At 41.8% G+C, this 14,748-nt stretch overlaps 1 protein-coding gene across 16 annotated transcripts in view; it reads right to left on the reverse strand.

The window, feature by feature from the left end:
* MICAL3 (microtubule associated monooxygenase, calponin and LIM domain containing 3) overlaps positions 1–14,748 on the reverse strand; it is a 711,269-nt gene that overhangs the window by 93,481 nt on the left and 603,040 nt on the right. For all 16 annotated transcript variants that reach the window (XM_033950898.1, XM_033950894.1, XM_033950891.1 and 13 more), the window contains one exon: positions 1,050–1,154. In XM_033950898.1, coding sequence (XP_033806789.1) covers positions 1,050–1,154 — 105 coding nt within the window. The remainder of the gene's footprint in view (positions 1–1,049; positions 1,155–14,748) is intronic.

Consider the following 14,748-nt stretch of genomic DNA (forward strand, 5'->3'; position numbering starts at 1 on the left):
TTAGTTAGAAAAGGTTTTTTTTACTCTCTGGAAGCTTTGGTCCATTAGAGCATACTTTGATGTTTCATCATTTAGAATTTTGGTACAATCCCGTATATTAAGGGCTCCTTTTACAAAGGTGTGTTAGGGTCTTAACGCGTGGAATACCACACGCTAGCCACTACTGCTTCCTTTTAAGCAGCCGGTAATTTTTCGTCTAGTGTGCGCTAAAAACGCTAGCGCACATTAGTAAAAGGAGCCCTAAGTCAGCGATTAAAACTGGTGCAAAATGCAGGCTAATTTTGGGGTTGAAGAAATTCGATCATGTAACACCTTCCTACTGAATTCTGCACTGGTTGCCGATGGAGGCACGTGTGAAGTTTAAGTTTGCATGTTTTTGCTTTAAGGTACTATTTGGTTTAGCCCCTAAATACCTAACTGACCTTTTCTCTTTCTCAACCAATAGACATAAGAGAAGCTCACACTTGAATTTTGTTTCTCCACCGGTTAGAGGATGAAAATTTAAAAAACATCATCAACATCTTTTCTCAAATCAGGCAGCATTATGGGGTAAAGATCTAGAACAATTACTTATGCTTACTAATACTTATGGGGAATTTAGGAGACATCTAAAAACATATCTGTTCCTGAAGTACTTAGGTAGCTGATTTGTACAATTTTATTCCACAATAACTGATCTCTAAAGCTGTTAATCACTAGCTTTTACTTTGTTAGTTTTACTTAAGTTTGTAGCATTTTTAACCATTGTAAACCGCATAGAACTTCATGGTCCTGCAGTATATAAACTGTTATTATTATTAATAAAAATATTTTTCCTTCTAAAAATTCAGCACGTTTTTAAAGTTTTGAATTATATGGCTTGTTTTTTCCCTATTGTTACATGACTAAAACACTCAAAAGGGTCTATTTCAGAATCGATTGAATTCTGTTCATAGCAGTTAACCTAGCAGCATTTATTGGTTTGTCACACCGCTCTTTTCCTCACTTATACACAATGCTCCTATGCTTCTCCTATGAGTTTTCATAATATTTTTTTAGCCCAGACTTACCATCGGCTAAATCAGCACAGGTATCTCCATCATCACCCGTTTCATCCTCGGCTTCTGCAGGTCCTGTACCTACTTCATCATCTGCTTCATTATCTTCACAAGCAGCTGGAATATAGCAAGGGAGGGAGATGGTAAGGGAATTGGAAGAAGAAAATTATATGTGCATAGAATTTTCAATTAAATTTATACAGCACATGCTTTTTTGTTTTTTGCAGCAGATATTGATCCTTTTTGGATAAATTTCTTCATGCTGCACAAAATTTGTAAGCATTAAATTTTTCTCACTTTTGGATGTAGTTGACCAATGTGCTTTCTGTCTAAAGAATAACTTGAATAACTTCTGTTTGCACACTTTTTCAATACTAAAAATTGCCTGAATATAGCCATCTCTCTTCTTATACTTCCCATTTCCTAAAGCAGGGGTAGGGAACTCCAGTCCTCGAGAGCTGTATTCCAGTCAGATTTTCAGGATTTCCTCAATGAATATGCATGAGATCTATTTGCATGCACTGTTTTCAATGCCTATTCATTGGGGAAATCCTGAAAACCCGACTGGAATACGGCTCTCGAGGACCGGAGTTCCCTACCCCTGCCCTAAAGACAGTCCTAGATCATAAAGAACAAGCTGAGTTGTTCCTGGTGTTTTTCTTCAGAATTGCATTTCATTTTAACAATGGTAAGAAAAAAATGCAACAAATTTTGCCAAAACCCTTTTCAATACCTAACTGGTATTATCATAAGTGGTTGTCTCAAAATAGATAATGCAAGATATGGTGAAAATAAAACTTAGCAAGTCACGTGATGCAGCCTGCTTGAGCAGACATGCGAGAGAGGAGCTCCATACTTACCCCGAATATATCAGCATTTATAACCTGCTTTCTCTGCATCCCCCCCAACTTTTTTGGCTTGAGCATCGGGGTCGGGTCTTTGCCCTTGACAGGAGAGGTTTTGGACTGCACAGCTGAGCCGGGTATGCCGATTAAAGCGGCATGAAGCTCTAAAGATAAGCAGCTCCAGACACCTCTTAAAAAGGCGGCTGAGCCAGCAACTTTCACTATCCCCGCTTGGGATTGGATCCAGGACATTACAAAGTCTGTGTTGGCGGCCTTGGAAGACTGGCTTAATAAGATCCAGTCGGAGGTGGAGGAAATGAATGAGAAGTTTGACAACTACAATCGCAGAATTGCCGAGGTAGTACAACGAATGTCCAATCAGGAAGTCACGTACTCCGGCCTAGTAACACAGATACAGGAGCTGCGCCGACAAACCGCGGAGCTCACTGATAAACTGGAAAACTATGAAAATCGTAGTCAGTGTAACAATCTTAGGTTGGTAGGTCTACCCGAGACGGTGAAGGACGCCGACCTGTACCGGGTTTTTAGCCAGTGGCTGTCACAGAAGCTTGGTCAAACCGGCACCAGCACACATTTTGATTGTGAGCAGACCCACCGCATTGGTGCTAAATCACTGGGAGAGGGGAGAGCATGCACGGCTATAGCCTGCTACACTAAATGGAGAGAAAAAGAGCTCCTCCTCCGAGCTTTCCGAAAAGCAGGGACTTTGGACTATGAAGGCTCTAAAGTGCTTTTGTTTAACAATTACTCTGTGCAAGTGGCTGCCCAGTGCAAACTTGTCACTGTTCTGCACAGATCTTCACAACCGAGGCCTCCAATTCGCACTGGTGTTCCCAGCGAAGCTGTGTGTGTGGCAGGATGGCAGGGCGACTACCTTTGCCATGGTGGAAGAAGCCAGGGCATTTATGGAGCAGCTTCCTGCCTGATTTTTCATAATCTTTATTTTCATTTTGTAGTTTTGACATAATTATTAGTCAAGACAAAGAAATAATACAATACCAGTTCAAACTTTGAAAATTTACATAAGAAAAGCAAAAGACTTTCTTTTTCTCATCATAAAGGCAAAGAATTAAACCAAAATATAAATTTACTGGATTGTAACATTAGACCTCAATTAAAGGGGGAGAAAGCAATACAATCGCTGAAATCTCTAATCAAACAATACAAAGAAAATAAAAGATGGTAGCTGAGAGGGAACAAGATCCTTATTAATGAGCTGACTTGAAACAGAAATTCTCTCAAGTATTGAGGAGTAGTGGCTCGTGGCCAGCAGGGGGTGATGTTTATGGGACGGTAATGGAATGGATGTCAGAACATGATAAGTGCAGTATTTTTTGTGGAGTTTTTCTACAAAAGCGCCTTTTTTTCGTATGATTCTGGGTAATTCTAGTTAGATACAAATACATGTGTCAGTTAGGGCCACGCCCAAATAGAAATGTACAAAAAACGGGTGAATAAAAATCTGAATAATATGTAACTAAAGCCAGAAAAACACACTATAGATTAATATAAGGGAAAGAATGGTGTTTTTTATGGACTTTGCTGTTGGGTCAGATCAGAAAGGAAACCAATTTGGGTTCTCTGTTTTTACTATATCTGTTCTGTCTTTGGACACCATTTTGTGCCAGTGACTAGTTTTTGTCTTCTTTGTCCTTTGTTTAGTTTTCCCGCTCTCAGCAGCGTGGTGTTAATTAATACCACATGTGCTTGCTTTAGTCTGGTAAAGAAAGATAACGTATCCCAAACTGAATTAAATATAGTTTTGAATGAATGATTATATGGAAGGAAAGCTTGGCCAAGCAAAGAGTGAATGAAACAAATATGACTGGAGTGAGTGAATGACTGTGTAGTGAACAAAGGAATAAGTTTTGAAAAACATAATATATATTTGCAACCTAAAGAAATCCTACAACAACATCTGGGAGTAATTAAGTCAGACACTCCTGCTCTTTTTGTGTGTGAGACTGTCAGCTTAGGAGGAGAGGGGGACCTGCCCCCCTCCTCCTCCAGACTAAGGTTTCTGTGTAATGTGAACCTGTCAATTTAGGGAGAGGTTGAGAACTTCTCAGCACCCTGTTAATAATTGTAGATTCTCTTGAATATGTTATAATGTTAATTCAGAAATCAAAAGTAATTTTCTAAAACTGTCTAACTTGGAAACGTGGAGGAATTTTGCTTTGTCTAAACTTTTAAGACCACCCATATTACTTTATTGGTTGTCAACCTGATGATGTCATTGTGCCAAAAGTATATAATAGAATGAAATGAGATAGTAAGACGAGATCGTTATTAGAAGGCCAGCATTTGGCAACTATTACGATCTCCCATTAGCGCAACTGTTAAGCAATTATGCTTGATTCTTTTGATCTCATAATGGAAAAATAGAAACAATAATTCAATAAATCTTAATTATAATTTTGAAAACCTTGCGCTGGTGTCATTTTGCATGTGTTATTATTTTCAAACCTAAGCTTTCGAAAAGGCGTCGATGTCCCTTGCTCAGTATTCTAAATTTGCTCTTTAGCAGAAATAAATTTTGTCAACTGCTGAGGTTCAAAAAAGACAAATTTATTCCCTTGATAGGTCATCACACATTTACAGGGGAATCTGAGTACAAACGTCGCACCTAACTGCAGGACCCTTGGTCTCAAAATGAGAAACTGTTTTCTTTTCTTTTGGGTCATTCGTGACATGTCTGGATACATTCTCACTATTTTAGTCATAAATGGTACATCCTTAAACTTAAAGAACAACTTAAGCATCCATTCTCTGTCAGAGTCAATAGCAAATTGTACAAGCAGCGTAGCAGTTGCCGGTATCTCATTATCGGACCTCTCTAGGAAATTTGTCAAGTCCAAACTATCAGCAGATAAATTCTGCTGTTCCTGCCTGATTTACTGCTTCTGCAAGACCCTGTGCAGCCTGATGGATGACTTCTGTCTTTCCTGTGGGGAACAGCGTGGATCTTGCTGGGGACGCCTCGTTGGGCACGGGGTTTTGGACCCAGCGTTCTCTCGAGGCTATTGAAAAACTGTGTCAGCCCTGGAAGGAGCTTCTATTAGGGCTTCTGGGTCGTGTGGCCCTTGTGAAAATGGTTTTAGTTCCTAAACTGCTGTATCCTCTTCAGACCATGCCCCTTTTGCTTTGCTGTCGTGATGAGCTCCACTTTAAATCTGTCATGGGCCCCTAGCATTGGAGTGCATAAACTCTCTTTATAAGTATTTGGGGGGGCCTTAACGTTCCGGATATCTGAATGTACAATGTGGTGGCAGTTATGCACTGGGTTCATGAAAGCTATAAAGGGCATGCTCGGTATTTTCCCTCGGGCAGGGCGGAGGGTTGGTGCCATCCATTTAAATTTATTAATCTGCTTCATTTTCAGTCTGATCCCCATCGCCAATATCATACTTGTTCCCAATTCCTACTGCCCATATGGAGGGCCTGGCAGTGGTGGAGACGTCAGCAGGGACTGAGTACTGCAGTGTCCCCTTTCCTGAAGTTGGAGGGGAATTCTAGCATTGTTCCCGGCTGGGGCTGTCCAGTGTTTGCCGGATGGGCGTCTTCGGGGGTGTGAGGCTATGAAGCATGTGCTGGAGCTTCATTCCACTGGCTTCCCATCCTTCCAACAACTCCAGGCTCATTGGGGTATTCCCCATTGTTATCTCTGGCACTACTGGGCGGTAGAGAGTCGAGGGCATGCGGGGGCAAGGACTACAGGTAAGCTGGATACCATTTTCTCTGCTATGCCACCTCAGCTTAATACTCTGTCCTACTAGTATAGACTGTTCAAATCTTTTATTCCTTTATCGGTCCTAGGAGCACTGCGGGCGCATTGGGAGGCGGACTTTAGGCAGCACATCTCTTAGTCCCAGTTCTTGGACTGTTTTAAGACCTTATATGCTTATAATAAATCTGCTAACCTCCAAGAGCTTCAATATAAAGTCCTCCACCGAGCCTTTATTACCCGCGAGAAAGGGGAGCGTATTGGGCTTTGGGAGGGTGACATCTGTGTCAAGTATCAATGTTTGGCTGGTACTTACATTCATTCTTTCCTTGAATGCTCCAAATTGTCCATTTGAGGGACATTTTACACCTTTAAAGATATTAGACTACACTAGAAAAATAGTAAAATTTCATCTGACAGAAAAACCCCCACTGTCAGAGTTTTTAGAAAAGTTTCAGGCACTCAGGCAGATATTGTGTTCTAAGCAATAGGCTGGTAAAATATGAGGGACTGCTGAAAAGTTCTCAACCCAACCAAGCAGAAAATGATGTGGAGCCAGGAAATCTAAGTTATTCCACACTTTTCTTGATCCTTTTTGTTTTATTTCATAACATTGGAACGAAAAGGGTCAAGAAAAGTGTGAAATAACTTAGGCTTCATGGCTCCACATCATTTTCTTCTTGGTTGAGCTGAGAACTTTTCAGCGGCCCCTTATACCACCTATACACTATAATTAATTATAAATAGGTTGACATCACTATAAGTTAAAACTTTAGTGTAGAGTCTCTTTATTTTTGAGCTAGCATGTGTATTAAAGTTTTATTCTACATACTTACCTGAATGTATATGAATTGCAACATACACACAAAAATGCTTGAGTACCTGATTGTAAAAACCGCTTAGCTAACCTTCATAGGCGGTATATAAAATCCTAATAAACTTGAAAACTTGAAACATAGTATACATAAGAAAACATATGGCTATAGTGAACTACATAAATTTAAACACAGCCCATCAAAGAAATTATGGGTTACATGAGATCTCAGCTAAGCAGATGTGACCAATATTACAAATGGCTGATTCACTAAGCTTTAATCTCTGTGTATCTATGGGAAGGGGCCTTAATAAATTAGGCACATCAGCAGCCTATGATATCACTAACTCATTTTAATAGTCATGTTCAAAAAGCCTAAAACAGTATAAAAAAAGATTTTAAACTGCTTTTAAATCTTAAAAGAAATACACAATTATAATTTTTTTTTTTTTAATTCTTCCTGTTACAGTAACTGATGTGGGAAGAAATCTTCGCAACTTGTAGTTAACTAAACAAATGGGAAAATTATGTTTCTTACCTGATAATTTTCTTTCCTTTAGTCATGCCAGACCATTCCAGAATGAATGGGCTGATTCACTAAGCTTTAATCTTTAAGCTTTTTTCTGTCTCCATCCACCTACCAGTGAATAGAGACAGAGAAAAAATAGTCCAAAGAGCTTCATCCTTGAAGAGTATTGTGCAGCCTGGAATGTTCAGTATTTCAAATAGCCAAGCAATGGTGCCCATAAAATTATAGCTGACAATTGGAAAAGACTAAAGCCAACATGCCGCTAAGGCTATAATGTTAACATTATAGAATGAAGCTCATACTCAACTGACATAGTATTTCACCGAGTCAGGATATGTGAAGGAAATGAAAAGCAGAAGCTATTACCTGTAAACACGTAAGAAAAATCAGAGAGGGAGGGTTTCTGGATTGGTATGGCATAACTAAAGGAAAAAAAATAAAAACATAGAAACATGATAATAATAATAATTTTATTTCTTATATACCGCTATACCCTAAGTTCGAAGCGGTTTACAGTGGAATCGTGTCTAGAGAGAGTACAGTGTTAACAGTAGGATACAGGGTAATACAAAGTGAGCAGGTACTGGGGTGATTACAGTAAGGTACGAGATATTAACATGAAAAAACAGTTACAGTATGTTTACAGTGAGGTACAGGGTACTGGGGTGTTTACAATAAGGTACAAGATATTAACAAGAGAACAGTTACAGGATGTTTACAATAAGATACCGGAAGTACCAAGTAAGGTACGAGATATTAGCACGAGAAAACAGTTACAGTATGTTTACAAAGGGGTAGAGGGTACTGGGGTGTTTACAATAAGGTACAAGATATCAACAAGAGAACAGTTACAGGATGTTTACAATAAGATACAAGAAGTACCAAGTGAGCGGGTACTGGGGTGATTACAGTAGGTTCAAGATAACAAGATAACAAGAGAATAGTTACAGGATGTTTACAATCAGATACAGGATGTTATACTAAGTTATAGGATGATACAATATGAACAGTTACAAGGGATCAGTACTGTTTACAGCTAGATATATATGATGAGCGTAAGAGAGGTACAGCATTAAACGTTGGGGGAGGGGAAAAGGAGGGGGAGGACTTTCGAGGCGGTTTATAATTGGTAGGGGGAGAGTTTAGGTGGTGTTGAAGAAGCGGGTTGTCAGAGATTTTCTGAAGTCCGCATATGATGTGGCTTCGAGTATAGGTTTTGCTAGCCATGTGTTCAGTTGGGCTGCCTGGAAAGAAAGCATTCTGTTTAGGTACTTCTTGTAGTGACATGATTTCAGGGATGGGTAAGTAAAGAGGGGCATAGAGAGGGTGGATAGGGACAGATTCTTCAGACTGAAGGGGACAACAAGTACGAGGGGGCATTCGGAGAAACTGAAGGGAGATAGGTTCAAAACAAATGCAAGGAAGTTTTTTTTCACCCAAAGGGTCGTGGACACTTGGAATGCGCTACTGGAGGAAGTGATCAAACAGAGTACGGTACAGGGATTCAAACAGGGATTGGACGGATTCCTGAGGGATAAAGGGATCGTGGGATACTGAGGGAGGAGCTGGGATGTAACACAAGTATAGAAAGCTAACCAGGTAATAAGTATAGAAACCCAACAGGTCGTGCATGTGCAAGACCGGAGGGTTAGGACTTCGATGGGAAGATAGGACTTCAATGAGAAACCAAGGTGGCAAGGGAGCCCCTTCTGGTGATTCAGACAGGTCATGGGCCGCCGCGGGAGCGGACTGCCGGGCAGGATGGACCTATGGTCTGACCCGGCGGAGGCACTGCTTATGTTCTTATGTTCTGCAGGAAGTCTTTTTTGGGCAGTAGGTGAGGAATTGGGAAGCTAGGTAAGTTGGTAGCATCCCGAAGATCGCTTTGAAGCTGATGCAGGCAAACTTGAAAAGTATTCTGGATTCTACTGGTAACCAGTGGAATCTTTGGCGGTATGGAGAGACATGTTCCCATTTTTTGAGTCCGAAGATGAGACGGCCGGCCGTGTTTTGGATTAATCTTAGCTTTTGGAGGGACTTTTTGTATGCTCCTAAAAATATGATGTTGCAGTAGTCCAGAGTACTCAAGATGGAGGCTTGTACAAGTAGACGAAAGGACGATTCGTCAAAGAGTTTTTTGATGGTGCGAAGTTTCCAAAGGGTAGAGATACAAATTTTTGAACATTAGATCGGTGTGTTTTTCTAGTGTTAGGTGTCTGTCAAGGGTAACCCCTAGTATTTTAATAGATTGATCAATTTCGTAATCTTTGCCATTCACGAGGATCTTGTTATCTTTTATGTGCTCGTTGGGAGAGGCTAGGAAAAATTTGGTTTTTTCTGTGTTCAGTTTGAGTTTGTAGGCCTTCATCCACAGCTCTATTTGGTTTAGGATATTGGATAGGTAAGTGATGAAACTTGGAGAAATATCGGATAATGGAAGTAAGACGGTGATATTGTCGGCGTAAATGTGGAAGGTGAGATTTAAGCTCTGTAATAGGTGTCCCAATGAGATGAGGTAGATATTGAAGAGGGTCGGTGAGAGCGGGGAGCCTTGGGGGAGTCCACAGTTGTTGTTCCAGCTGAAGGAGAGATTATCATCTTTGAGTACTTGATAAGACCTGAGTTCGAGAAATCCCCGGAACCAGGTAAGGGTGTTTCCTGCGATGCTTATTGACTCTAAACAGTTCAGCATGATGGAGTGGTCAACTAGGTCAAAGGTGCTGCTTAGATCCAGTTGGAGGATCAAAGCGTTGGAGCCTTGACTGAGAAGGGAGTGTAGGAAGTTTAGAAGGGAGGCCATTATAGTTTCGGTGCTGAAGCCGGGTCTGAAACCAGATTGGTTGGTATGCAGTAGGTTGAATTTGTCTAAGTATTTGTTTAGGTCAGCATTTACCAGGCCTTCCATTAATTTGGCAGCCAGGGGGATATTTGCGACGGGTCTGTAGTTGGCGATGTTGTTGGGTGCTTCTTTTTTGTTCTTTTTTATAGGGGTAATAATAATTTGGCCTAGGTCTTCTGGGAATTTCCCAACGGATAGTTGAAGATTGATCCAGCTTAGTAGGTTGGTTTTGAAGCTAATGGGGGCCGATTTCATCACACTGGGGGGGCAGGGGTCTAATTTGCAGTAAGATTTTGTATACTTATTGTAGTACTTGATGAACGATAGCCAGTCAGTATCCTTGAAGTTGGACCAGCTCATGTCGGCTTTAGAAGAGGAGTCAGGGTCCTGGAGGATGGTGTAGTTCCAGTGGGAGTCTTGTGTGTTTGGGAGGGCAATTCTTGATTTAGATATTTTTGAGATGAAGAAATTAGCCAAGTCGTGTGCTGTGATCGTGGAATCTTCTACTGGGTTTGTGTAGGGGTGGCTGTTAAACAGGTCGTTGACAAGTTTGAATAGTTTGCTACTGTTTAAGGAGGTGTTGCCTATAATGTTGGCGTAGAAGGTTTTTTTCTTTTTAGCGATGGTGTTTTTGTAGTTAGCTAGCATTTGGCGCCAGGCTTCTCTGGATTCTGGTGTTCCTAACTTTGTCCACTTCCTTTCTAATCTTCTTAGTTCTCTCTTTATCCCAAGGAGTTCTGAGTCAAACCAGCCTGATTGGTTTCTAGGTCTAAACCTTCTTTTCTTCAGTGGGGCCATTTCGTTTAGGATTTGGGTGCTGGTGGAGATCCAGGAGTTCATGAAGTGGTTGGGATCCTCGTCGTGGTTGTGGGTAATGTCATAGTGAGACCAGAATTCTACGGGGTTGAGTTTGCCTCTGCTTGTTTTAAATAGGGTGGGTTTGTGTTTAGCTTTCCTCGTGGTTGGTGTCTGTTACCAATCCAACTCGAAGTTGTATATTTTGTGGTCGGACCAAAGTGAGTCTGACCAGGTTTCTGATATCAATCGGACTGAAGGGTTTGTTGAATGTGAATTGGTCAGTGATACAATGTCCAGTTGGTGGCCTTTTGTGTGGGTTGATATTGGGGGGGGAGTGAGGGAAGCTTAGGGAGGCTAGAAAGGACCAGCATTCGGTGGATTCAGGTAGATCTAGATTCTCTAAATGTTGGTTAAGGTCGCCGCATAAGAGGTTGTAAGGGCCCGAAAGTGAGTTGGATAACAGGAATTCCTGTAATTCTTCTTTGGCTGCTGACCATTTTTTGGGTGGAATGTATGTCAGAATGATGGTAAGGGAGTCAACTAGAAGTTCTGATTGAAGTTTTAGAGAGAGGATTTCCAAGGTGGGGGAGGATTTAGAGCTGAGCATGGAGCCGGTTAAGTTGTCTTTGAGGATTACGGCCAGACCTCCACCCCTACCTCTTTCTCTTGCTAAGGAGAGAATTTTGAAGTTAGGGGGGAGGCATTCTTGGATGGTGATGTCTTCATCTGAGAGTAGCCAAGTCTCTGTTAGTACGACGAAGTCAGGGTTGGTGTCGGTGAGCCAGTCGTGGATTAATTGGGATTTGTTCCTCATAGATCTTATGTTTAGGTAGGAACCTCTGAGGCTGGCATAGGTTAGAGGGGCTCAGGGGAGGGGCAGGGAGGGAGCTATGTTTTTTAGTACTCTGGTTTTTTTGGTATAGGGTCTGGAAGGTCTGTGGAAAGTATTTAGGATATTTATGATGGCAGATAAAGGCCAAATGGCCTATCCAGTCTGCCCATTCGCAGTAACCATTATCTCTTCCTTTCTCTAAGAGATCCCACGTGCCTATCCCAGGCTTTTTTGAATTCAGACACAGTCTCTATCTCCACCACCTCTTTTGGGACACTGTTCCACACATCTACCACCCTCTCTGTAAAAAAATTATTCCTGAGCCTATCACCTCTTAACTTCATCCTATGCCCTCTCATTCCAGAGCTTCCTTTCATATGAAAGAAACTCGACTCATGTGCATTTGTATATCACATACAGTAGGAGACATATGATCAAGTAAGAATGATAATTTTCCCTTCCGTCTATGCCAGACCAGTCTAGAAAAAATGGGATGTAGCAAAGCCATGCCTCAATTAGGGTGGGATAAAGAAAATCCAGAGGAGTGAACTGTAGCATCTGTGAATAGGAGTTCTAAGGTAAGTATCTTAAGTGTAAGCCTACTCTATGGAAGCACTAAAGGTATTGATGAAGCCATCATCTAGAACAGTGTTTTTCAACCTTTTTACACCTATGGACCGGCAGAAATAAAAGAATTATTCTGTGGACCGGCATCGGTCCGTGGACCAGCGGCTGAAGAACACTGGGTTAAGTTGTGGGCCAGATCCCGCCCATCTCTACCAAATCTCCACCCCAGACACCGCCCCCATAATAGTACTAATTGCACCTTGCACGTCCCGTGCCTCATCTGGAAGCAACGTCAGAAAGAAGGCTTTCGGTTCAGGCGCAGGATGCCCGTAGGAGCCATTGCCCGTGGCTTTGTGCACTGAATCAGTTAGGAAGAGGGAGCTGGCTCGAAGATAACGCCGCATCGATCGTTTTGGGCCTGATGCACGTGCTGACCCTGTGGACCGGCAGGAAATTTCTGTGGACCGGCACTGGTCCATGGACCGGTGGTTGAAGAACACTGATCTAGAACATTGAAAATGGTTAATAAAGAGCAGGAATCAATGCCATTGAATATGTTACACATCCATGGTTGACACTAGTATCTGGTAATAATGTTTGGGTTATTCTTTCCAATTTGCATCACTTTGCATTTGTCCACATTAAATTTCATCTGCCATTAGACACCCAGGGCTCCTTTTACTAAGCTGCATTAGGGCATTAAGCTGGCGTTAGTTCTAGCCGTGTAGCGTGCGGTAATTTCCTGTGTGCGCTAAAAACGCTAGCGCACCTTAGTAAAAGGAGCCCCCAGTCTTCCAGATTCCTAAGGTCTGCCTGAAATTTTTTGTATGCGTTTTAACAAAGTTGAACAGTTTAGTGTCATCTGCAAATTTAATCACCTCACTCATCATTCCAATTTCAAGATCATTTATACGTAAGTTAAATAGCACCGGTCCCAGTACAGATTCCTGCAGAATCGTGCCAAACGAATCGTGCCAAACGAACCTGATTGAATTTTTTGATTGGGTGACCAGAGAGCTGGATCGAGGACATATGCTAGATATAATTTACTTGGATTTCAGCAAAGCCTTTGATACTGTTCCTCATAGGAGGCTGTTGAACAAACTTGAAGGGCTGAAGTTAGGACCCAAAGTGGTGAACTGGGTCAGAAACTGGCTGTCGGACAGATGCCAGAGGGTGCTGGTTAATGGAAGTCGCTCGAAGGAAGGAAAGGTGACTAGTGGAGTCCCTCAGGGTTCGGTGCTGGGGCCAATCCTGTTCAATATGTATGTAAGTGACATTGCTGAAGGGTTAGAAGGAAAAGTGTGCCTTTTTGCAGATGATACCAAGATTTGTAACAGAGTAGACACCGAAGAGGGAGTGGAAAATATGAAAAAGGATCTGCAAAAGTTAGAGGAATGGTCTAATGCCTGGCAACTAAAATTCAATGCAAAGAAATGCAGAGTAATGCATTTGGGGATTAATAATAGGAAGGAACCGTATATGCTGGGAGGAGAGAAGCTGATATGCACGGACGGGGAGAGGGACCTTGGGGTGATAGTGTCCGAAGATCTAAAGGCGAAAAAACAGTGTGACAAGGCAGTGGCTGCTGCCAGAAGGATTCTGGGCTGTATAAAGAGAGGCGTAGTCAGTAGAAGGAAGAAGGTGTTGATGCCCCTGTACAGGTCATTGGTGAGGCCCCACTTGGAGTATTGTGTTCAGTTTTGGAGACCGTATCTGGCGAAAGACGTAAGAAGACTTGAGGCGGTCCAGAGGAGGGCGACGAAAATGATAGGAGGCTTGCGGCAGAAGACGTATGAGGAGAGACTGGAAGCCCTGAATATGTATACCCTAGAGGAAAGGAGAGACAGGGGAGATATGATTCAGATGTTCAAATACTTAAAGGGTATTAATGTAGAACAAAATCTTTTCTTGAGAAAGGAAAATGGTAAAACCAGAGGACATAATTTGAGGTTGAGGGGTGGTAGATTCAGGGGCAATGTTAGGAAATTCTACTTTACGGAGAGGGTGGTGGATGCCTGGAATGCGCTCCCGAGAGAGGTGGTGGAGAGTAAAACTGTGACTGAGTTCAAAGAAGCGTGGGATGAACACAGAAGATTTAGAATCAGAAAATAATATTAAATATTGAACTAGGCCAGTTACTGGGCAGACTTGTACGGTCTGTCTGTGTCTGTGTATGGCCGTTTGGTGGAGGATGGGCAGGGGAGGGCTTCAATGGCTGGGAGGGTGTAGATGGGCTGGAGTAAGTCTTAATAGAGATTTCGGCAGTTGGAACCCAAGCATAGTACCGGGTAAAGCTTTGGATTCTCGCCCAGAAATAGCTAAGAAGAAAAAAAATAAAAAAAAAAAAAAAAAAAAAAAAAATTTAAATTGAATCAGGTTGGGCAGACTGGATGGACCATTCGGGTCTTTATCTGCCGTCATCTACTATCTACTATGTTACTATATGTTACTATGTAACTCCACTACAACTGATACAAAATACAGCAATAAGACTAAAATTCAAACTGAAAATATATGCATTCATCTCACCTTACTACAGTGGACTGTACTACCTATTAACGCTCGCATCACCTTTAATCTATCATGTGCAATGTTTCACATCCTATATGTGAACTCCGCAGAGCCACTTATAAACCTTTTCATCAACTCCTGAAAACATTTCAATTGATCCTTCCCTCTCCCAAAGGTGTTATACAAGTGCAGGCGATGAAAGATTATGTTCCTGCCCCTTTCAGTCAC

Source organism: Geotrypetes seraphini, chromosome 7, assembly GCF_902459505.1.
Source record: "Geotrypetes seraphini chromosome 7, aGeoSer1.1, whole genome shotgun sequence".
Lineage (NCBI taxonomy): Eukaryota > Metazoa > Chordata > Amphibia > Gymnophiona > Dermophiidae > Geotrypetes > Geotrypetes seraphini.